Raw genomic sequence first — 24,870 nt, 5'->3', positions numbered from 1 at the left:
CTCCCTGCCGTTCTACCGCAGTGTCTTTAACTACGTGAGGTAGTGATTGAAATACACCACAAGGTGTCAATGCAGGTTTTAAACAAATTAGAGATCTAGCTAAGGCAAAGTCTGAGTAAGTTTTATCTGTATTTTGCATAGCTCTTTTGTTTGGGAATGCCAGTTCTCTTTGCATTGCGCGCTTTTCTTTCTGTGAACATTATTTTTTGGAGCGATAGGAATATTATTTTTGTTGTGCTTTTACTAAATGATACTGTAGCGACTTAACTGTTCTGCCCAAATGCATGATGGGAAGTTGGGCAAACATGACTGTCAGTGGTGGCTGTAAATGATATACAGTATGTTCTGCGTTGTGTTCAATTAGGCGTGTTAAGAAAAAGATCGTCTCCTGCTCCGCCCGAATGCGTGATGGGAAGTTGGGCAACCTTGACTGGCAGTAGTGGCTGCAAATGGTATACAATATGTTCTGCATTGTGTTCTAGTAAGCGTGTTAAGAAAAAGATCTCTACTTGCTCCTCCTAAATGCATGATGGGAAGCTGGGCAACCATGACTGTTAGTAGTGGCTGCCAAGCTTAAGTCAATAAAATCGCAGTCCAATGAACGCCCGCGTCCACTTGCATTTCTCTGCCTTTTCGCTCTCAATGTGCTAAAACGGCATCATAGTAAACTTTGAGGCAACGCAATGTTAATTGCGTCAAATATTTTAACGTGATTAATTAAAAAAATACTGCCCGTTAACGCTATAAATTTGACAGCCTTAGTTTGAAGATAATTGCTGAAAAAATCTGCCGTTTTAGTGAAAACAAAATAACAGTATTCTATGCTGGTTTTGTTGTGTTTTTGTGTGTTTTGCTTGAGATCTAGTGTAGTATCTAATTTTAGAGTTTTAAACCATTTCATTTTTGTTCTACTTAATTACAGAGTGTGACTTCTTTAACGCTTCTGAACACATCATTGAGTAAGTGTAGGTTTGGTTTTACAAGAAAGTCAATGAAACAGAAACCGCACTGGTCAGATTTGTTACTTATTTTTCAGGTATGCCATTCTAGGGACATTAAGTCATAAATCAATGACTGTGCTGACCGGTATTAGCCTGTAGACACTGTGAGTGAACAGCTGTTGCTAGTGACACTTGGTTCTCTTTCAGCGTTATCAAAATACTTGAGTGCTGTCTTTAGGTACTGTGTGATTCACATGCAAATAATACATTAGATTCAAAAGTAACAACGGTTAAAGACATTTATTCATCTTAAAACACAAACTTTTTTATGCATAATAGATGTATGTTCACAATAAATATGTCTTGTACAAATGTACTACATCAAACGCTATCAATTCTATACAACTCTGGAGGTCAAATCTGTTCATGTAATCACAATATTTACAGAAAAATGCTACATAAAATATTGAAAATGATTTCAACTCATGACTTCCCACAGTCCTTGAAGGGTAAATCCGTCCCTCAGCTTTTCGATGGCAAGGCCAAGCTCCTCCGAAAAAACTGGCTCACGGTCTTGTTGCTTGAAAAATGAGAAAAGAATGTGATCAAAAAATACATTTGTCAATTTAAATTAAAGCTGTAGTTGTGATGTGTTGTTAAGACTTTACCTTGTTACTATCGGCAAAGTAGGCCTGTGAGCAAAAAAACCCAAAACAAAAACATTTGATGACTTTCAAAGTGTATTTGGAGTTGATCAATACATAATTAAAAAAAAATACTCACACTTTCTGAAAACTTACTGCATTAAATTGGTATACATTTAATTTTAAATAAAAAATAAAAGCCAGTGTGTCACCCTGTTTGCCAAATTATGATTTTTTTTCCTTTTTTTACTTTGGGGATTTCCAGCTTCCCTTCTAGAACAGGTCAAATACATTTGTGTGTAATCATGACGTTGCATGTCGGTGGTAAGCAGCTATTCTTGGAGCTGGAAAGGTATACCAAAGAGTCCCCACAGTCCTCCCCAGGGGGGCGCCGAAAGTGCTAAAGCCACTCACAGTGAAAGCATCTGTCTGCTCGTCAGGCTCGATTTCCACGTCATCGGGAGGCTGTTCCAGCGTCACTTCTTCCAATGGCAGTGGCTATAAGGATTGTTATGACAAACATTACTATGGTAACAAACAAATAACAAAAGGGATATAATAAAACAATTCATTTATTCCAGTATTTTAATGAATTAAATATGCAGTGAACCCTCATGATACGAGGACCTCACCTTATGAGTTTTTCATGATTCGAGTCGAGCATCGTCACGAGAGAAAATGAGTTTCAATATGCTAGCAAATTTTCACCATACGAGCGAAATCCAGAAAAGCTCTCTCACTTAGTGTACCAACCTGCCACTCATCCCCGTAGTCTCTGGTGAATAAAATTTTGCAGCGAACTGCATCTGAATCATTGTGCTTACAAGTGAACATTAACCATGTCCCCCAGTTTACTTACAACAAAAATGTGTTTGTCATGTTAGGCTATCGGTTTCTTTAACCCTTTAACACCGAACGTGTCGGCAGCGACGCGTTTACGCATATAGTCTTTGAAGCTTCGTCACGCTGTAATTATGTCCCCCACGTGCCGCTGGTTGGTCTCATTTGAAAGTGCGGAGGTTGATGTACACACCAGTTTTCATTTGAAGTCAATCGACCAAGTAAAACGAGACATAATGTCATTTGAGTTTTATAGTTTTATTCTACTCATAAATATGCATTAAAACGCTGCATTGACCATGTATCTATCTCCATATTTCCATCATTTCTTGTCAAAACCGAAAGGAGCACAAAACACTACATATCTCAAGAGCTGTTGTGATGTCAAGAAGGACGAACCGAATGTGAACATTTTTAATACATTTCCGAGCGAGGCGCCAGCTAAGGAAAGGGAGGCATGCGAAGCAAGCAACGGTCAGTTGTATTGACCGAGCGACTTTGAAACATGCAGAATGAATTTAAAACTAAATTTAGTGCAGGCTAATGCATTATTACATTAACTCAAGGAACAAGATGAGCCGTAATTGTCATTGTTTTCTTCGGATGAGTCAGCGTCTCGGCGAGTAGAAGTGACAGCAGCGCGCAAACGGCGAAAGAGTAGGCTGTGTGACGTTGTGTGTGGCGCACTTCCGTGACCTGTTCAAGAAGCTTTATTGAGTGCGCATAAAAAACAAAAACAAAAAAACAACAACACTTTATTGGGTCGCATGCCTGAAAAATTTTAAATGAACTGAACTACTTGTCAATATTTTTTAAAATACTTTTTTTTCAATGTTATATATTTTTTTTCTTCACTAAAATCTTTTCAATTTTTATATAGATGTGTGTTCGAGAAGCTTGATTGCATGTACGTAACAGGTTGGACTCCCTTTTGCCTTCAGAACTGCCTCAATTCTTCATGCCATAGATTCAACAAGGTGGTGGAAGCATTCCTCAGAGAGTTGGTCCATATTGACGTGATGGCATCACACAGTTGTTGCAGATTTGTCAGCTGCACATCCATGATGCGAATCTCCCGTTCCACCACATCCCAAAGATGCTCTCTTGGATTGAGATCTGGTGACTGTGGAGGCCATTTGAGTACAGTGAACTCATTGTCATGTTCAAGAAACCAGTCTGAGATGATTCCAGCTTTATGACATCGCGCATTATCCTGCTGAAAGTAGCCATCAGAAGTTGGGTACATTGTGGTCATAAAGGGATGGACATGGTCAATACTCAGGTAGGCTGTGGCGTTCCAACGATACTCAGTTGGTACCAAGGGGCCCAAAGAGTGCCAAGAAAATATTCCCCACACCATTACACCACCACCACCAGCCTGAACCGTTGATATAAGGCAGGATGGATCCATGCTTTCATGTTATTGACCCCAAATTCTGACCCTACCATCCGAATGTCGCAGCAGAAATCGAGACTCATCAGACCAGGCAACGTTTTTCCAATCTTCTATTGTCCAATTTCGATGAGCTTGTGCAAATTGTAGCCTCAGTTTCCTGTTCTTAGCTGAAAGGAGTAGCACCCAGCGTGGTCTTCTGCTGCTGTAGCCCATGTGCCTCAAAGTTCAACGTACTGTGCGTTCAGAGATGCTCTTCTGCCTACCTTGGTTGTAACGGATGGTTATTTGAGTCACTGTTGCCTTTCTATCAGCTCGAACCAGTCTGGCCATTCTCCTCTGACCTCTGGCATCAACAAGGCATTTCCGCCCACAGAACTGCCGCTCACTGGATATTTTTTCTTTTTCGGACCATTCTCTGTAAACCCTAGAGATGGTTGTGCGTGAAAATCCCAGCCCTTCTGGCACCAACAACCATGTCACGTTCAAAGTCACTCGAATCACCTTTCTTCCCCATACTGATGCTCGGTTTGAACTGCAGGAGATTGTCTTAAACCATAAACCATGAGTTACCGCCATGTGATTGGCTGATTAGAAATTAAGTGTTAACGAGCAGTTGGAAAGGTGTACCTAATAAAGTGTCCGTTGAGTATATTTTTGATAAGGTGATGGGTACAACACCTAAATTCACAAAGAGATATCCTCCAAACCCTTTTTGTGTTAGATGATATTTATAATTTTTTTTCTCACTATTTTGCACTGTATATAACCTGTTTTGACCATAGTATGTGTAAAGCCCAAAAACACCTATGACCATACCTGCTGTTTGTGTTGAATTGTCAAACATAAAACTATTCAATCCCATTTTTTTCTATTGAATGTTTATCCTAACAAGTTGAATAAATATTATCAAGCATCAAAACGGTTGGTCGAGAATGTTTGGTCGTCAATGGGACATCAACATTACAAATTATAAAAAAAACATTTTGGGATTTTTTTTGCCTTTTTGGGTCCAAAATGTGGATTATAATTAGTCAGTGAAGAAAACAACAGTTTGGACATGAAGTTCAAGGTGTCCTGAAAAAAGGGACCCAACTTGGCCACTGTGAACATTTTTTTCTTTGAAATATAAAGGCCACATCAAATGCATGCAAATTCGGCCAAAATAGGCTTAGGTGTTAACGGGTTAATGTTACAGCGTATGTATGGCTGCCCATTCCCTTTCTCCTTTTGCTTGGCTGGCTCGTACTTTCGTTAAGTCGTTAGACTACGGCCTTCATGGTAAGTGCTGGTATATAAATAACATTGCTGTTATAATTATGTTTAACTTTTCAGATTATTTAGCCTTAAAAATAATGCCTCGAATTACTAGTTAGGGGTAACATGGGGGGTCATGGGAAGTGTTACAACATGAATTCCGTTATTTCATATGGAGAAAATCCATTCATGATAAATCGTGGAAAGAATTGTGCTCTTATCATGAGGGTTCACTGTATATCAGGGGTCTCAAACCGGTCCTCAAAGGGCCGCAGTGGGTACTGGATTTCATTCCAACCAAACGAGAACAATCCCTTTTCACCAATCTGGTGTCTAACAAGTGTAATCAGTTAATTGCAGTCAGGTGCTGCTTACTTTAGCAGAAACCTCATTGGTTGAACTGTCTGTTTTGGATCTGTTGGAACAAAGACCAGGACCCACTGCGGCCCTTTGTGGAATCGGTTTGAGACCCCTGCTGTATATGGACAATACTCTAAATCAGGGGTTTTCAACCCAGTCCTCAAGGCACACTGTGGGTCCTGGTTTTTGTTCCAGCCGATCCAGCAGAGACAGTTGAACCAATGAGGCTTCTGCTAAAACAAGCCACACCTGACTGCAATCAACTGATTGCACTTGTAAAACACCAGATTGGGGAAAAAGTGTTGTCATCTTGTTTGGTAAGAATGAAATCCTGCACCCACAGTGTGCCTTAGTGGAATAGGTTGGGAACCCCTGCTCTAAATATTTCAGAACGCATCTTTATACATGCTTACCTTTTCCTCCATTTCATAGTCCACTCCAAAGATTGGGTTAGCAGAGTAGACCTTATGGAGTGAGTTGATTTCTTTAAGGGCGTCCCGAAGTTTGTCCACAGGGTCAATTTTAAAGCCCAACACATAACCACCACTCTACATGCAGGAACAAGATGATAGTGTATTTGTAATTTACAAACCTAAAACCGAGAAAAGCAAATGTAAATATTAGAAACTTACCTGACGGGAACTCTCGATCACCAAAGCCAAGCCAAATTTTGAGTCTCTTATTCTGACTGACCACTTTGAGACAGAAGGATCCAGATAACGCAAATAAGAGAGTTTGCAACATACATAATGAAAGCTTTAGGACTAAAAGGTGTGTATTAGTCATGGACTTCAGTGTAAAATAAGTTTAATGATTACTGTGTCACTACTTTGCAATTCGATTAAATCAAATACAGGTAGTCCCCGGGTTATGAACGAGTTCTGTTCCTACGCTGGCGAGTCGATGTAACCCGAATTTCCACGTAAGTTGGAATTAACCCTATAAGCACCCCTAAATCTCGAAATGACGATCTAAAAACATATACCGTATTGGCCCGAATATAAGACGGCCCTGATTATAAGACGACCCCCTCTTTTTCAAGACCCAAGTTTGAAAAAAGACTTTTTGAACACCAAATTATTTTTTTATACAGAAAATAATTACAGTACATCTGAAACAAATGATTATAACAATATATTTGAGAGAAAAATCATGTTATTTTGCCTCATTCAAATCTTAATATCTGAACATTTAAATATGTAAACTAAAGTGCAATCACATTCATAAATGAATGGCTTCTGGTTTTTGAAATGTAAATAAACCAATCTATTGTGATAAAACAACAAAATTGCAAGAAATGCATTAACCATCAAAGTCAAGTCTAACTAACTGTAGTCTTGAAACAAATCTTAATAAGGAAAAACATTGCAATAAAATAATGTAAACTGGTTAAACTTAAGAGTAGCTGAGATCTGTCATGACAGAACATCGTTTCAATGATATCTGGTGCCATCTGGCGTCGTGAATGGGTATAATGTCTAGACTGCGATATAAGACGACCCCCACTTGTTCAGTCTTATTTCAATGCAAAAAACACTGTCTTATATTCGGGCCAATAGGGTATTATACGTAGGGATGTCCCGATCTAAACACGTGATTGGAAATTGGGCCGATTTTGCCATTTTCCAGTGGCTCGGAATCGGGTGAAAAGAATTGGGTTTTTAATTAAATATATTTATGTTTTTCTGCTTAATCCTTGTACAGCCTCTCACTCTCCCTCCTGCTGTTTTTTTTTTGGTTAGCAGGCAGCTGGAGTTCGCATGTTAAAGTTAATGATGATTGACAGGCGTTGAAGCGTTGATCTTGCCAGAGAAGTTTGGGAGTGCTACCTTCAAGGCGTCTTGTTAAAGTTAACAATGATTGAGAGGCGTTAAGTTTTGATCCAGCCAGAGAAGCTTGGGAGTGCTACCTTCAAGGCGCCGCATGTGTCAATCATCGTTTAGCTTGTTAAACACTAGCGCTAGTGTACCGTGGAAACTCATTTTGTGTGTGTAAGTGAGCAGCGGGAGCGGATTTGAGTGGACTCACTCAATAAAGCATTTCATAAAGACAAGCATTTTTCTAAGTTATTGTTGTTTTAAAATAATTTATATTATGAAGGCGGCATTTTTTTTTCTTAACAGTTTTTTTTCGGTTTTGGATCGGGACTCATAATCAGGTGACTCGGGTTCGGGTGCAAAATATGTGATTGGGACATCCCTAATCATATGTCATATCAATAAAATTAAGTAACTTGGCTGGCGATAAAATTGCGGACGAGACTCCGGCGGCATAAAGTCAAAATCATGTAAGTCGGGTACGTCGTAACCAGGGGACTACCTACATTAAATTAAAAATGTTAAGGATAGAAATATTTTGTTTTGTACTCTCTATGAGGCAAATCTTAACAATTTTGGTCATAGTGAAAACACTATACGTACAATTTGAAGGTATGGAATGCTAACATTGAAGCTCTCATTCATATTGGCGTGCCAGACAATCCGCACATTGGTGACAAAGAAGGTTCCCAGGTTTCCCTAAAAAGTTGCAAAGGTACACGTGTAAGAAAAATGCACACACAAAAAAAATTCCTGCAGATTATATAAAAGAAAGAACATTATGTAGACATGTCAATATAAAACCATATACCTGGTCGCTGGATAAATTCCAGACGCCATTGATTTTGTCATAAACTTGCTCCCGAGGTAAAAGCCTCAAGTTTTTGTTTTGAATAAGCGCTGCTCGCAGTTTAAGGTCTCTGTACATTTTAGATGTTTCATAGGCCCTGTGAATAAAAAAAAAAAGAAATTCTTTATTGTAGTGTTGTTTTGAGTTCAACACTAATTAGTATTCCCTTTTAGACATGTGCCGATTACTGGTTTCAAAGTATACCGTGGTATGAAAACGTCAGGGTTTCAAAACTGCAAAACTTTTCCGTCATACCGTCCCTAAGGTATTAGTTATTTTTTACGTCCCAAAAATGCATGGAAAAATCCCTCGCTTGCAGCTGTAAGGCTCAACCCTCCCCACCGGTTGTTGCTCAGTGTCAGTGAGTCAGCTGTGCACACGATGGCTGGAGGAGGTGAAACTCCTGAACTTTTTCCCCCATCGAAGAAAACGAAATCGCTGGTATTGGAATACTTCGGCGTATTGGAGGGTCAACCAACGTGTAAAACATGTTTGCTGAGGGTGGCCGCCGAGGAGGCAAACCCGCTAATATGATTTCGCATTTATACAAAATTAAAGGGTAGTAAACACTAGGAATCTTTGGGCACCTAACGATTCGATTACGATTAACAGGCTACGATTCGATTATAAATCGATTATTGCTTTTAATGTTTCGTACATTAGTTTCAAAATTGTTCGAAAACCTCTCAGGCTAAAACAAACTACTATTTCAGTATCAAGTTAACAGTTAGAAACCTTAAATAAAACACTCAAATCCCCATTTTGTATCAGCAGCTTTAAACTACATTCAATTAATTTAATGTTGTGAATCAACTGTTAAAGTTGTTAAAATTGCTCCCGTTATTCCATAATTTCCCTTTTGTCTACTTTCGACATGTGGAAGTTTTAAAACGGTTTCATCATTTAAAGACGGATTCAAGTCAAGATTTTGCCAATTTAGGAGCATTTTAGATAAAAAGTGAATTAGGTTCGCTACAACAGACCCTTCCAGTGAAGTCTACTGCTTTAAGATGGCGGCTGTTTACCAACGCCGGCAAGTCTGTCATTTCGCATCTAGTTCTCTTTACATGTTGTAACACCACCGTCGTCTGTCATTTCGCATCTAGTTCTACATATATGTGATAGCTACCGTAGCGTTACGTGGCCATATGTTTGTAGCAACTAGCAACTGGGCGTTGTTTGTAGCAGCAGTCGGCCGCAGTCAGGTGTTATTGTTTTTTTTTTAATTTAGTGGCATGAGTTGAACATGATATTTACTCTCGGTCCGTTCCTCATTGCTTCCTGAAGACCGCGCTGACTGTGTTTTAGTTCCGCTTTACCTGGTATAATTGGAATTTGGATGTTTGTGAATTGTTCTCGAATCTTCCACGGCCGAATCGCGAATAATCTAAGAATCGGAATTCCAGCGTGTTTAGTGTGTCTAGCGATGGTAAAACGTGTTTTTTTTTTTCTCTCTGGCAACTGTCTGTGTTGAGAGAGTGTGTATATAATGTAAACATGATACGAGTCATACACATATGCTTCTTATGGAAAATAATTCACTCATTTTTGTTCTGATGGTAATAATGTTGAGCTGCGGCTGTGGGTTTAGGCTCACTTAAAGGACTGCATTTATTTAATTTTATTTTGAATATTTTGTTATTTTTGTAAGATTTATTTTAACTTAACATTATATTTATGTTCCAATTTGCCAATGTTTTGAAAAATAAAAATCCTGTTCAATGGAATTTTTTTAAACCCAGATATCTCAAAGTAACACACTTTAGATTTATTTGCAATACCATGAAACCGTGATATTTTGGCTTAAGGACCGTCAGAATATCATACCGGCACATGCCCATTCCCTTAGCATTTTTACCTGTGCACAGCGATGACGGATGTAAAGAGGCGGGGACTTCCTGGAACCACATTGGTGAAGATGAACTCAAATCTTGTGTTGTTGGACTTTGTCAGGATGTAAAGCGCTTCGGTTTGGCCTCGAAGTTTCTGGGGATTAAAAACAAAAACACGTCAAATTCATGGCTTGGGTTTTGAGCCGTTTTCATCACATAATTTTACAGTGATGCCTGGAGATGGGCATTTTTTTTATTTCCACAATTTCAAATCGAAGAAATATAGTCATTGAAATAAAACTATACTTACCGAGTTTGCCGTTCTTGTTGTTATGTTGATGATGGAGTTGTATCCAACAGCTGAAAAACAGAATTACAGCTTGTTGTACTGGTGTACATATACGAGCGTCAAGGTATACCGTTGTATGAAAACGTCAAGATTTCAAAACTGCAAAAATTTTCCGTCATACTGTCCCTAAGGTATTAGCTGTTTTTTATGTCCCAAAAATGCATGCACTGTAAATGCTAACATTCAAATTAATTAAATTTGATAAGTGAACTAAACTCAGTTTTCATCAACCTGTTGTGAACACTACTTTTAAATAAGTAAGTAGTAATTTGGGGTTGGAGAACTTGCTTAACTTGATATATCCCAGTTAAGTCAAATTAGAAAAAATAATTTATTGTACCCAGTGTCCTTTGCGCGTTCTATCAGACATGCGCAGATCTGCCCTGCCTACTTTCGCGCTCTTTCCAACACCTTTCTCATTTGTTTTCGCCATTGTGGGTTTATTTGTCCTCAGCACACTGATTTGGTAAGTAAATATTTTACTCTTTTGTAAACCGTCTATTTGTCTTGTTGTAGTGTAGTAGCCTGTGTGCTGCCAGGGAGGAAAAGTGTCAATTACATCAAATATCACCGCTAGCAAGCATGCTATATGACCGTGACAGTAACCTCATAATTTTCAGAAACAAATGTAGACTACAGTTTATGGTAGACTACCATTTATGCCGGCGTTTTGAATTCTTGGTGATTAAGTTGACAGACGGGGCTCGTAACGTTTTTTAGGCGGTGGGAGAGGTTTTTAAAACCGATTTAAAACAGTTACCAAGCGGTTTTAAGTTAGCTGGACCGAGGGGAGGTTCGCTTCCTGTGTTACCGAGCGGTTAAGTTAGCTAGACCGAGGGGAGGTTCGCTTCCTGTTTTCAAAATAAAAACAGTAATTCTATCGTTAGTGGGTGTTTTATTTTGTGAAAATAACAGGAAGTGCCTTAGTCACTACGGCCAGCTTGAGTAGCGCCGAATTTCCTCGTTGTGGATCTAAACGGCTACTTTCTCACGTAAAAATGTTAGAAATGTCGATAAAGTGATTTATTTACAGAGTTAGTGCTAGAATTAAGTCAGCTTCAGCCTGTCTATTTCGGCTCAGGTAAGAGCTAACTGCACACTCAGACTTTATGTACGCCAACGTAATCGGTTCTTGCGTTAGAGCAGTGGTCCCCAAACTACGGCCCGCGGGCCGTATCCGGCCCGCCTCCACATTTGGTCCGGCCTCCTGAAACCCCCCCCCCCCCCCCCCCCCCAAATAGTGTTATCTATTTCCTGGCTTTTTTTCTGTGAAGAACCCAAACAGGGTTATTTGGTTATTATCTCTTTAATTAATAGTGTTATTATTATTCATTATTATATGATATTATATCATATTACATTATGTTATTATTTTTATTTTATTTTGTTGCGTGAAGAATCCAGAAAGGGTAATTTAATTGTGGCTTTCTGAAAAACAATACATTTTTACATTTAGGCACTGCTGCAATCGTCACACTGTTTCTGTTACAAACTGACCCGGCCCCTCATCAGAGAAGGGAAAGTCATGTGGCCCTCACAGGAAAAAGTTTGGGGACCCCTGCTTTAGAGTGTTTGTCATCTGCACTAGGGGTGGGCGATATGGCCTTAAATACGTATCACGATAAATGGAGCAGATTTACCTCGATAACGATAAATGACGATAAAGTCGCCCAAGCGGACTGTTGTATAATTTGAAAATCTGAATCAATGCATGAAATACAGATTAACAGTTTCTTGTTGATTTAGTTACCAGCATTCAATTTGATACATTTAACAATTGTACATGCAGTCTAGACATTAGGTTTATAATAATGTATTGTAAACAATAAGAAATCAAGTATGAGCATTTATAACAGCGTGTATGGCTTGAACAATCTACATTGTCAAAATCAATATGCCTGTGCAAACATGTCATTGTAACACAAATGACTTGCAGCTTGAAGAGTACACTTCAAAAAGACAATTTATTGTTAATGGCTGCTGTGACATATTTATTCAATACAAGTGTTTACTTTATGGTTTCAGCCCCCCCCCCCCCCCCCAAGTGCATTTTTTAATAAATGCAGGCATACATGAACCCCCAAACAGACAGACAGACACACATTAAAGCTATATTGATCTTCTGCAAATGAAACACTTAAGATTTTATGATAGCAATAATGACACAGAATTAAGCACATACAGAAAAATAGCTGGGGCCATTTCTCGGTCATATTACAAGTTTCACTGTTGGATTGTGCTTAATGCTGAATGCTTTACCATCACAAAAGCTATCAGAGAAATCACACACAGTCAGATACAAAATAACGCGACATAGTAATTGCTAGATGCAGTCCTTGCACAATCCACTGATTAAGTTCAGCCGTTTTGACAAGGTTAGAGCCGCTATCCGACTCCCTCACGTTTATTTTTAGCGTTAGCCGCTAGCGGCCGCTAGCGTTAGGCGCTAGCGTTAGCCTGTGGCCTGGCTACCAGTAGAAAGCAATGAAAGCACCATCTCCGGAAATCGTGAGAACAAGGGGGTACAGCGGGCGAAAGCCCGTCTGGATGCCACCAAGAGTCTATTAAATGTCGAGTGAAAGTTTGGCGAACCTCCCTTAAGCCACACTCCATCACGTTTTGCTTGTAGCATTAGCTGCTAGCGTTAGCTTGCCGGGCTTCTGTTTGATTGGCTTCCTGATGATCACGTGACTTCCTACGTGAGTACATTCACTGCTTTCTTAAAGGGGAATGAACATAGGCGAACAACACAGAGTCAAAACGGGATGAAAAGACTATTTTCTTGTTTTATTAATTTACCAAATTTACCGACATGGTCAAAATTACGTCGGTCATCGTGAAGAATTTCGGTGACGGTAAATTTTCGGTTTACCGCCCAGCTCTAATCTGCACTTCCATTTGCTTTTCTTCATGTGCAGTGCTCCCCCTCCATGTTTGATCAAACTGCACTGATAATTTGAAATTGTTTTAAAATGCATTAATCGCAAAAATCGGAGGACTAGATCACATTTCAGAGTGCAGAGATCACAGTCGATGCTATAACAACCTGGTGTGTTGAAGGTTGGTCATTTATGTGCCTATATTTTGAAATTGTTGCCTTAATTTTGTGTTCTTTTTCACCGTCCCCCAATCAGGCTGAAGCAAATGGTCAGAAGTCCACACATACCTCAGTCTCTGCAATTACAGGTATGTCTCATACACTGATCAATGAATTATTTAATATTTTTATTTGTTGGGTTGGGATAACAAACATGCATTAATGTTTTTACAGATGGATTAAGAAATTAATTGTACATCTCAATTTGAATGTTAAAAAAATAATCAATTACATTAATTTAAAAATAACTCATTACACAGTTTGTGAATATTAAACTAAGCCATTGCAGATTTTAATTTGTGATTAAAAATAATTGGACATTTTAATTTGTAACTGTTAAGAAAAAATGTAACTTTTTTTTCAAACAAGTTCTCAATGCTGAAATTATTATGTCTTTTCAGGTCAACCAGAGCAGTATTCTCTAATGCAGTGGACTTGTAAGTACTGCACATTTTCTGCTGGAAAGAGAGGCTACTTGCTTAAGCATTACCGCTTAAAACATGGATACCACACTCGGACATCCCTACTCCCCATGTCTTCATAAGGACTGCCTCTGCACATTTAAATCTTTTAATGCACTCAAAGTACACCTATCGACATGGCACTCTCAAAAAGATGCAGACAAAAGTGGAGAAACTGCATTTGACTGTCAGTTGTGCAACTTTGTGGAGCCTTGTTAAGAAGCAGACTTCTTTACCCATTTGCGAAGACATCTTAAGCTGTGGCAAATGGTTACTTGCATATATCAAGACTGTAACTTTCAGAGCACTGTTTATTCTACCTTCACTGCACACAAAAGCAGAAATGTGAAATGAGTTTGAACCATAGTATGGGTAGGACATTTGTGTCTAAATCATTCAATCCCAATAAAAGTTGCTTCAATCAAAAAAAAATATTTTTAATGAAAGAAAAAGAACCTCTTGCTAAAATGTTTTTTTGAAAATCTATATTTTTTGAAATATATATATTTTTTTATTGACGTGTCACTTTTTTTGCAAAGCATAAAGTTTTAAACTTTTTTTTTTAAAGTGGAAAAAGTTTTTGAAGGCACTTTTTTTTCGATTTAATCATTTTGACACAAAGATACGATTTCAACGCTACTTCCGACATGTTTGAGTGGCAGGTGACTACGCCAATGGCATAAAAGCATGCAGCAAGAATAATGGCCACCAGAGCTCCATCGAGCCATCGGACTCTGCTCGAGTTCAAGCCGAAAATAGGGCACCGGTACGTGGGTGTGAAATCGGCATCTCACCGGAGTGCCTGCGATGGTATGGTGCGCTGCTGCTTAATGTCATTCAACAAAGGGAACTTCACCCGCTGCCCTGACGTGATGGTTGGCAATCGTGGTCCAACCGCAGTGTCGCGACACGCCGGTACGTGAGTGGCCGATGAGTGGCCCGACACTAGCCTGCCCAGTAAGCGAGTGGACTACCGGCGAGTCGCCGGCATCCACGCCGGGAGCCCCCTTCGGGAGCCCCGTCGCTTCAGCTTTGAATGAGTGTTGTGTCACTCGTGGGCCGTCCACTCAACAGCCGGCCTCCGCGCCGGGGAGGGGGGGTGATATCGGGGTCCGCCAGTGTGCCGAGACAGGGCACCGTACCATCGCGGACACTCCGGTGAGATGCCGATGTCACACCCCCCTACCGGTGCCCTATTTTTGGCTTGGACTCGAGCAGAGTCCGATGGCTGGATGGAGCCCTGGTGGCCATTATTCTTGCTGCCTGCTTTTATGCCATTGGCGTAATCACCTGCCACTCAAACATGTCGGAAGTAGCGTTGAAGTTGTATCTTCGTGTCAAAATGATTGAACCGAAAAAAAGTGCCTTCAAAACTTTTTCCACTTCAGAAAAAAAAATAAAAAAGGCGTTTAAAACGTTTTGCTTTTCAAAAAAAGTGACACGTCAATAAAAAATATATATATTTAAATTTTAAAAAAAATTGCAAAAGATTTTTTTTTCTTTGATTAAAAATAGTTTTTTTTGATTGAAGCAACTTTTATTGGGATTGAATGATTTGGACACAAATGTCCTCTACCCATAATATGGCTCAAACACAAAAAGGATTGCTTCGATCAAAGAAAACGGTTTCAATGAAAAATAAAGTGTTGAAATGTGAATTTCTGACTCTCAAATATTTTTTCACATTCAAACCTTTTTTTCTACAATTGATTTTTTTAAAGTTACTTTTTCTTCGATTGAAAAAAAATATATATATACTAATGACATACTTTTGACTAGAAATTAGACTTTTTTTTTAGACGATAGAGCTTAATATGAAATTAGAATTTGAATAAAAATAAGACACATATTCTTGGTAAGATTTTAGGTTTCTGAGGTGTATAACTCCAGTACACGTTTTGCATGTACTCTTCTGGTGATGTGAAAAAAACAAGGTATCTTGTTCACTGTTTTAGGTGTTAAAGTGAAATTTGAATTTGAACTGAGTTGTGTGTTTTAAAAAGAGTTCTGTATTTTTATATTTATTTTATCACTGCTGCACAGTTTAAACCATGGGGCAATGTTGATTGTAGTTCGTTTTGATTACTAATATTGTTGGCGAAATCAGAACTGTTATCTTTACCAGAGCTCAAGCTCATGTTGTAATGGGCCATCAGGCAATGTCCCACAATACGAACTTTCAAACTCAGCTCAAGCAGTGGTTGAAAGCAAATCAGTCTTGCAATCACTGACTTTTAAGTTCTTAGTAACGTATTGTATTGTTGTTTTATTGTAATCTTTTGTTATTTCTTTCCTTTTTGTATCTTTGTGTCACCTGTTTAGGGACTACAGATGTAAATTAGCATATACTTGCTACAATCTGGCATATTTACATCTTTTTAGATGTTCATCAATGTGCACTGTCTCTATTAAATAAATAAATAAAAATAATGGGCAACTAGTTTGTTGCCATGTCTTCAATGCTAAGTTAATGTCCTGAAATTATGAAAATAGGATCTCTCCTGTTAGTCTTTGGAAATCACAGGATAGGAGTGAACATTGATGCAGTTCAGGTATTATTCAGTAATTTCTGTCGCAAAAGGTTATCTAAGGTACTTATACTGTACTTTGTATGAAGTGCAAAATGTTGGCAAAAGTGGGTTTATAATTAATCCACTGATTGTTCATTGATACTGAGAATTAACCAAACACTGTTCAGCCTGCCAGGAGCCAGTGTCTCCCATTAAATGCACTTTTGAGCATTTTAAAGTTAACTTTAATTCCACTGAGTTAATCCAATGAGTGTTCTCCATTTATTGTGTTTTGGGGGTCATTACTATTAGATATTGTGTTTTTAATAAAATTAGTATGTGCAGTTGTAATTTCTATTGTGGAATTCTTTTAGGTCAAGAAAATTAAGTTGACCTGAATATGATGGATGAAATGGAAAACTAAAGATAATTAATACACAATTATCACTTGAATACTGCACTCAAAAAAAAAAAAGTTACTACAATCCAATTATTTGAGTTAATTTGAGTATTGTACACTCAAAATAAGCAAGTTACTGTAATCCAGTTATTTAAGTTAGTTTGAGTACTGCCAACTCAAAATAAACAAGTGACTGTAATCCAATTTTTTTAAGTTAATTTGAGTACTGCCAACTCACAAAAAACAAGTGACTATAATCCAAAATTTTTAAGTTAATTTGAGTACTGCCAACTCAAAATAATTAAGTTAATCAAATCTAATTCATCTAAGTCAACATAAATTAAATTTTTTAAGGCAGCAAGTTTGCATATTTTTTTTTAGTAAAGTCAACTTATAATATTTTACAGTGTGGAGAAATCCCTCGCTTGCAGCTGTAAGGCTCAACCCTCCCTGAGTCACCTGTGCTACACAATAGCTGGAGGAGGTGAAACACCTGAACTTTTTCCCCCACCGATGAAAACGAAATCGCTGGTATGGGAATACTTTGGCTACAGAAAAGTTACAGGCGGCCGCGACTTACAGGAGGAGAGCCAACCGACTTGTAAAACATGTTTGCGGAGGGTGGCTGCTGAGGAGGCAATAGCTCCAAAATGATTTCGCATTTATACAAAATTAAAGGTTAGTAAACACTGTTATGAACGTTTCCCACCAGCCAAGAGAGTTAACTCCAGCATGTTTAGTGTGTCTATCTGTGGCAAATCATGTTTTTTTCTCTCTCTCTTTAGCAACTGTCTGTGTTGAGAAAGTGAGTGTGTGTATCATGTAAACATGATACACACGTGGTTTTTATGAAAAATACCGTATTGGCCCGAATATAAGACAGTGTTTTTTGCATTGAAATAAGACTGAAAAAGTGGGAGTCGTCTTATATTCGCGGTCTAGACATTATACCCATTCACGAAGCTAGATGGCGCCAGATATCGTTGAAGTGAATGCTGAACTTGAGGGGTAATGTTCTGTCATGACAGATCTCAGCTACTCTCAAGTTTAACCAGTTTGCATTATTTTATTGCAATGTTTTTCCTTACTCAGATTCGTTTCAAGACTACAGTTACAGTTAGACCTTACTTTGATGGCTGATGTAGTTATTGCAATTTTGCTGTTTTATCGCAATAGATTGGTTTATTTACATTTCAAAAACCAGAAGCCATTCATTTCCGAATGTGATTGCACTTTAGTTTACATATTTAAATGCTCAGATATTAAGATTTGAATGAGGCAAAATAACATGCTTTTTCTCTCAAATATATTGTTATAATCATTTGTTTCAGATGTACTGTTATTATTTTCTGTATAAAAATTAATTTGGTGCTCAAAAAGTCTTTTTTCAAACTTGAGTCTTGAAAAAGAGTGGGTCGTCTTGTAATCAGGGCCATCTTATATTCGGGCCAATACGGTAATTCAATTAATTTTGTTCTGATGGTAATAATGTTGAGCTGTGGCTGTGGGTTTAGGCTCACCAAAATGACTGCATTTATATTAATTCTATTTAGAATATTTTGTTATTATTATTATTATTTTTTTAAGTTTAACTTAACATTATTCTTATGTTCCAATTTGCTCATGTTTTGAAAAATAAAATTCCTCTTCAATGGAAAAAAGTTTTTTTTCTCAAAGTAACACATTCTAGAGCTGTAATTGCAATACCATGGTACCGTGAAACCATGATATTTTATCTTAAATTTGTCATACTGTTAGAATGTCATACCAGCACATACAGTGGGGCAAATAAGTATTTAGTCAACCACTAACTGTGCAAGTTCTCCCACTTGAAAATATTAGAGAGGCCTGTAATTGTCAACATGGGCAAACCTCAACCATGAGAGACAGAATGTGGAAACCCCCCCCCCCCCCCCCCCCCAAAAATCACATTGTTTGATTTTTAAAGAATTTATTTGCAAATCATGGTGGAAAATAAGTATTTGGTCAATAACAAAAGTTCATCTCAATACTTTGTTATGTACCCTTTGCTGGCAATAACGGAGGCCAAACGTTTTCTGTAACTCTTCACAAGCTTTTCACACACTGTTGCTGGTATTTTGGCCCATTCCTCCATGCAGATCTCCTTTAGAGCAGTGATGTTTTGGGAATGTCGTTGGGCAACATGGACTTTCAATTCCCTCCACAGATTTTCTATGGGGTTGAGATCTGGAGACTGGCTAGGCCACTCCAGGACCTTGAAATGCTTCTTATGAAGCCACTCCTTTGTTGCCCTGGCTGTGTGTTTGGGATCATTGCCATGCTGAAAAACCCAGCTACATCTAATCTTCAATGCCCTTGCTGATGGAAGGAGATTTTCACTCAAAATCTCTCGATACATGGCCCAATTCATTCTTTCCTTTACACAGATCAGTCGTCCTGGTCCCTTTGCAGAAAACCAGCCCCAAAGCATGATGTTTCCACCTCCATGCTTCACAGTGGGTATGGTGTTCTTCGGATGCAATTCAGTATTCTTTCTCCTCCAAACACAAGAACCTGTATTTATACCAAAAAGTTCTATTTTGGTTTCATCTGACCACAACACATTCACCCATTCCTCTTCTGGATCATCCAAATGCTCTCTAGCGAACCGAAGACGGGCCTGGACGTGTACTTTCTTCAGCAGGGGGACACGTCTGGCAGTGCAGGATTTGAGTCCCTGGTGGCGCATTGTGTTACTGATAGTAGCCTTTGTCACTCTGGTCCCAGCTCTCTGTAGGTCATTCACTAGGTCCCCCCGTGTGGGTCTGGGATTTTTGTTCACCGTTCGTGTTATCATTTTGATGCCACGGGGTGAGATCTTGCATGGAGCCCCAGATCGAGGGAGATTATCAGTAGTCTTGTATGTCTTCCATTTTCTAATAATTGCTCCCACAGTTGATTTCTTTACACCAAGCGTTTCACCTATTGCAGATTCAGTCTTCCCAGCCTCGTGCAGGTCTACAATTTTGTTTCTGGTGTCCTTCGACAGCTCTTTGGTCTTGGCGATAGTGGAGTTTGGAGTGTGACTGACTGAGGGTTGTGGACAGGTGTCTTTTATACTGATAATGAGTTAAAACAGGCGGCAATAATACAGGTAACGAGTGGAGTCTCGTTAGACCTCGTTAGAAGAAGTTAGACCTCTTTGACAGCCAGAAATCTTGCTTGTTTGTGGGTGACCAAATACTTATTTTCCACTCTAATTTGGAAATAAATTCTTTAAAAATCAAACAATGTGATTTTCTGTTTTTCTCCCCCACATTCTGTCTCTCATGGTTGTGGTTTACCCATGTTGACAATTACAGGCCTCTCTAATCTTTTCAAGTAGGAGAACTTGCACAATTAGTGGTTGACTAAATACTTATTTACCCCACTGTACCTATTTATGAGTAACAACTCCAGTGAACGAAAATAGTGCTCTAAAACAAAAGCTGATGAATCCTTTCAGTCAATTACCCCCAAGTTGTGGAATGTACAGTACTTTCATGTTGTAATTCCACTGTATTTTAACTATGTGAAGCACTTTGCCAATTTCTCTGTAAAACATGAAGAGACTTAACCCACCAAATGACAACAGTCATAAAACCTGTGCACGACAACTATAATTACTCACACAAATTCACTCTTGGCAAGGCCAAAGAATGCCAAATAAGTCTCAGGTTTGTCACCAAAAGTCGTCCTGTGACAAAAAAACAAAACAAAAAAACAACAACTTTAAAAGGATAACCAGCCAAACACAAGTCATGTCCTTATTTTCTACATAAAGCTACCGCGGTCTCCGTTATTTCCTTTCGTGTCTTCGATGGAGTCCAGGCAGTCTATCAGGACTTCACCCGGCCGAGTTTTCATCTGCCTGTGTGCAAATATTAAAGTGACATTTACGTGTAATATGTATGTTAAGGGATTAAAACCACCATAAAATAAGCATTCTGTGCTAGCTTGCTAATAGCATCACTTACTGTGCGGTTATGTCGAAACGAACGTCTCTGTCCTCCCAAAGAGCATCTAAAACGGATGCCATGGCTGAATAGTTATTAAGCGACGCTTTCTGTTGTTGTTTCTAATTATAGAAGGTAAAAACGGAGTAGACACTGGCTAGGTATTTAGCAGATTTGCTAATCTGAGACGCTGCAATTGAGCTACGGTCTCCGTGGTAACAGGTGGCAAGCGAGAGGGGACAAAACATATATATTTTTTTTAACATTTTTTTTTTTTTTTTTTAAATTGTAAAGCACAACAAATACAGTCAGAAACAACAATACTACATAATTTGCTAACATTAAAAAAATATATAAATATATAATTATGACAATAAAATTAACGCAAGGAGTCCCATACAATATTTTGAAATATTTTAGTAGGGAACATAAATTCAAAGTTTTAATAAAACAGAACATTCGGTTAGTGGAAATTATTGTTTAAATGTTTAGATTTTTAGAAACATGAAATAGATTCATAATACAGGTTTAAAAACAGATCATTATTGATTTTGTTAATGCTGTTACCTGACATTATTTTAACCTAATTATGTGTGAAAGGATAGTATGTTAATTTTTCTTGGAATATTAGAAATTGGGTTTTGTTTGAATAAATTGAGCATTTTCAACTGACGCATCGCTGCTATTTTCCCTTTTGCCACCTCAATACTATTATATTATTATGTATAGGCATACGTGTCAACCCGAGGCTGTTGGCAATCTTAAAAATAGTGACGTATGCCCTTACAAATTGGTGACTAATCTTACATCGTCCTATATAGCGTGCAATATGAAACAAAAATAAAACTCAGTTTTTAAAATAATATGAATTTATTGGTAATATTGTAACATATAACCTGGTGCAATCAAAGAACAATATCTTCAGCTACATCATGATTTCTGAAATTTAACAGTGACTTTTGTTATAATTGTATGTAGCACTTTTGGCAATTTCTATTATGTCTTGATGGCTGTACTTCATGGCACTTCAGCTTGCAATTCAGTTTGACTTGAAGGGAGTTCGATAGTGTGTCCAGTTATCAATTAAAAAGGCCAATTGATAAAATTAACTTACCAATGCAATTTTTGAGTCAGGGAACATTTCTTTTGCTAATTCTGAGAAGTGATCAGCAATAGTTGCGGGCAAATTCTGTTCGGCAACAAATTGGCAGAATGAAATCTCAACTTTCGTCACTGTTCATTCTGCAGACTTCATCTTTATGACCAGTGTTGTTAAACTTACTTTTAAAAAGTAATTAATTAGTTACAAATTACTTCTCCCAAAAAGTAACTGAGTAAGTAACTCAGTAACCTGAAGGTAAGAGTAATTAGTTACTTGGCAAAGTAACTGGTGTTACCTTTCATGGTTTTTTTTTTTTTTTCATTGAAAAAAAACAACAACATAGTAACCTTTGCTATGTTTGGAAATCGTTTAATGTTGTGAATCAACTGTTAAAGCTGTTAAAATTGCTACCGTTTTTGCATTAGTTCCATCCATCCATCCATCCATCCATTATCTTCCACTTGTTCCGGGGTCAGGTCGCGGGGGCAGCAGCTTTAACAGGGAAGCACAGACTTCCCTCTCCCCAGCCACTTCAACCAGCTCCTCTGGCGGGATCCCAAGGCTTTCCCAGGCCAGCCGAGAGACAAAGTATCTCCAGCGTGTCCTGGGTCGTCCCCGGGGCCTCCCACCGGTGGGACATGCCCGGAACACCTCACCTCTCCAGGGAGGCGTCTGGGAGGCATCCGAACCAGATGCCCGAGCCACCTCAGCTGGCTCCTCTCTACGCGGAGGAGTAGCAGCTCGACGCCAAGTCCCTCCCGGATGACCGAGCTTCTCACCCTATCTCTATCTCTAAGGGAGAGCCCGGACACCCTGCAGAGGAAACTCATTTCGGCCGCTTGTATCCGGGATCTTGTTCTTTCGGTCACGACCCAAAGCTTGTGACCATAGGTGAGGGAAGGAACGTAGATCGACTGGTAAATCGAGAGCTTTGCCTTTTCGGCTCAGCTCCTTCTTCACCACTACAGACCGGTGCAGAGTCCGCATTACTGCAGACGCTGCACCGATTCGCCTGTCGATCTCCCGCTCCCTCCTACCGTCACTCGTGAACAAGACCCCAAGATACTTGAACTCCTCCACTTGGGGCAGGATCTCATCCCTGACCCGGAGAGGGCACTCCACCCTTTTCCGACTGAGGACCATGGTCTCGGATTTGGAGGTGCTGATCTTCATCCCAACCACTTCACATTCAGCTGCGAACAACTCCAGTGAGAGTTGGAGGTCATGGCTTGATGAAGCCAACAGCACTAAATCATCTGCAAAAAGCAGAGATTCAATGCTGAGGTCACCAAACCGGTCCCCCTCAATGCTTCGGCTGCGCCTAGAAATTCTGTCCATGCATTAGTAACATGTCGAAATTAGACACAAGGCATTAGTTCCCTTGTGTCTAATTTCGACATGTTAAAGTTTTAAAACTGTTTCATCATTTAACGATAGATTCAAGTCAAGATTTTGCCGATTTAGGAGTATTTTAGATAAAAAGTTACTTAAGTTCGCTAGGAAGGTTCACTACAACAGAGCCTTTCTGAGAAGTCTACTGCTTCAAAATGGCGGCTGTTTATTAACGCCGCCGTCTGTCATTTCGCATGTAGTTCTATAAGCATTTGATATCTAGGCGTAGATTGTAGGCTGTCGGCTACAGTCAGGAAATATTGAAGCCACCTAGCCTAGCATCGCGTTTGCTACAACGTCACAACACTCTTCTCTCTCAGTGTCTCTGACTTTTCTCGTGTCATTCAACCAACGTAGTAGCGCATCGTAACGCACATTGTCTTGTTGCCGGAACGGTGACAAAATCCGAGCGGAGAGAAAAAAAACTTAATGCACGAAAAACGTACAGATTTTGAACGTACGGCGTACACCTTTAAAAATCAGTCCTCACTTGTACAAATTACGCCGAAACCGTACAACTTGACAGGTATGCTATAGGTTAGGCACTTACAGCAGCTGAGAGACTAGCTTGCAGTGCTTCGGGTGTGTGGGTCACAACTGCACTGTCGTCTGCATACTGGAGTTCGATGACCTGCTCTGATCTTATTTTTTGTGATTGCTTGGAGCCTTCTGATCTTGAAGAGATTTCCATCAAGTTGGTAATCTATGGTAACCCCACTGTCCTTCTCAATCCTCTCATGGAGCAACTGCGTTACTCATAGAAGAAAGAAGTTGAATAGAACTGGTGCTAGCACACATCCCTGGCGTACATCAGTCCGTACTTTGAAAGGTTTTGACCAAGGGCGTAGGTTTGGTCTCAATATTGGTGGGGACGATATAACAGCACATCCTGCATGTACACTTTTTGCTGGGGATAGGACATTAATAAGACCAAACACACTGGGTGAACGGCGGTCAGGGCTCCATTTCTCACCAATTAGAACCTAATTAATTGATAGGGTAAATGATTGATGCAAAAAAAATCTGTATGGACTTATACTAACTTTCACGCTGCAAGTTTACAGTATTACGTGGTAATCTGATAATTTTTCTAAAATCTAGTCAAATAATTTTCTTCATCTTGTTTTGAGTTTTAAAAGCCAGTTAACAGATCAATGTTTCAGATTCTTCCACTTACTTTTAGGAAATATTACCATTTGTTCTTATTAAGCCTAAAAATCTAAAAGTCGGTCATCTTTCACCTAAATCATGAAAAAAATGCTTTCAAATAATGTTTTGAGCAATATCAATTCTTGAATTAATAACATTTCTGACAAACAAGTTTTTTTTCTAGATTAAATACAGAAGCTTTTTGCTTAAAATAAGTCTGTTAAGCTTATTTTCAGCTAGCTATTTTTCTTATTTCAAGAAATCTGAGAAAAAAAATACTTGAAGCACTGGCGAACAATTTCACTTTCAAACCTCTGTTTTCAAAAACTATTGAAGAAACATTAATCGATTAACAAATTAATCAACTATTTAGATAACCAATGAATTTTTTATGATCTTCACCTTTAACATGTCTAAATCCTTGAAATTATAACATACGTATAACTTCTCAGTTGTAAATATGATCAGATTTCTTCTTTATATTTTTGTTAAGTCAAAGTAGGAAATTAACAAAAATCTT

At 38.7% G+C, this 24,870-nt stretch overlaps 1 protein-coding gene and 1 long non-coding RNA gene across 2 annotated transcripts; one reads left to right on the top strand and one right to left on the bottom strand.

The window, feature by feature from the left end:
• Positions 1-587: 587 nt before the first annotated feature.
• On the bottom strand, positions 588-20,924 carry bbs5 (Bardet-Biedl syndrome 5). The gene is made up of 12 exons (XM_057853530.1): positions 20,729-20,924; positions 20,540-20,622; positions 20,383-20,448; positions 10,245-10,294; positions 9,961-10,088; positions 8,064-8,199; positions 7,856-7,951; positions 6,068-6,130; positions 5,849-5,983; positions 2,000-2,083; positions 1,610-1,633; positions 588-1,521 (listed from the first exon to the last, which is right to left on the bottom strand). Exons 1-12 carry the CDS (start codon positions 20,788-20,790, stop codon positions 1,420-1,422), a joined length of 1,029 nt encoding a protein of 342 aa, XP_057709513.1. The 5' UTR covers positions 20,791-20,924; the 3' UTR covers positions 588-1,419.
• Positions 10,459-14,427, top strand: LOC130927588 (uncharacterized). The gene is made up of 3 exons (XR_009066453.1): positions 10,459-10,749; positions 13,418-13,469; positions 13,782-14,427. It is a non-coding gene; the product is annotated as an uncharacterized LOC130927588 (long non-coding RNA).
• Positions 20,925-24,870: the final 3,946 nt, after the last annotated feature.

The sequence above is a fragment of the Corythoichthys intestinalis genome, chromosome 12 (genome assembly GCF_030265065.1).
Source record: "Corythoichthys intestinalis isolate RoL2023-P3 chromosome 12, ASM3026506v1, whole genome shotgun sequence".
Classification (NCBI taxonomy): Eukaryota; Metazoa; Chordata; class Actinopteri; order Syngnathiformes; family Syngnathidae; genus Corythoichthys; species Corythoichthys intestinalis.
This window is presented reverse-complemented; position numbering and strand designations above follow the sequence as displayed.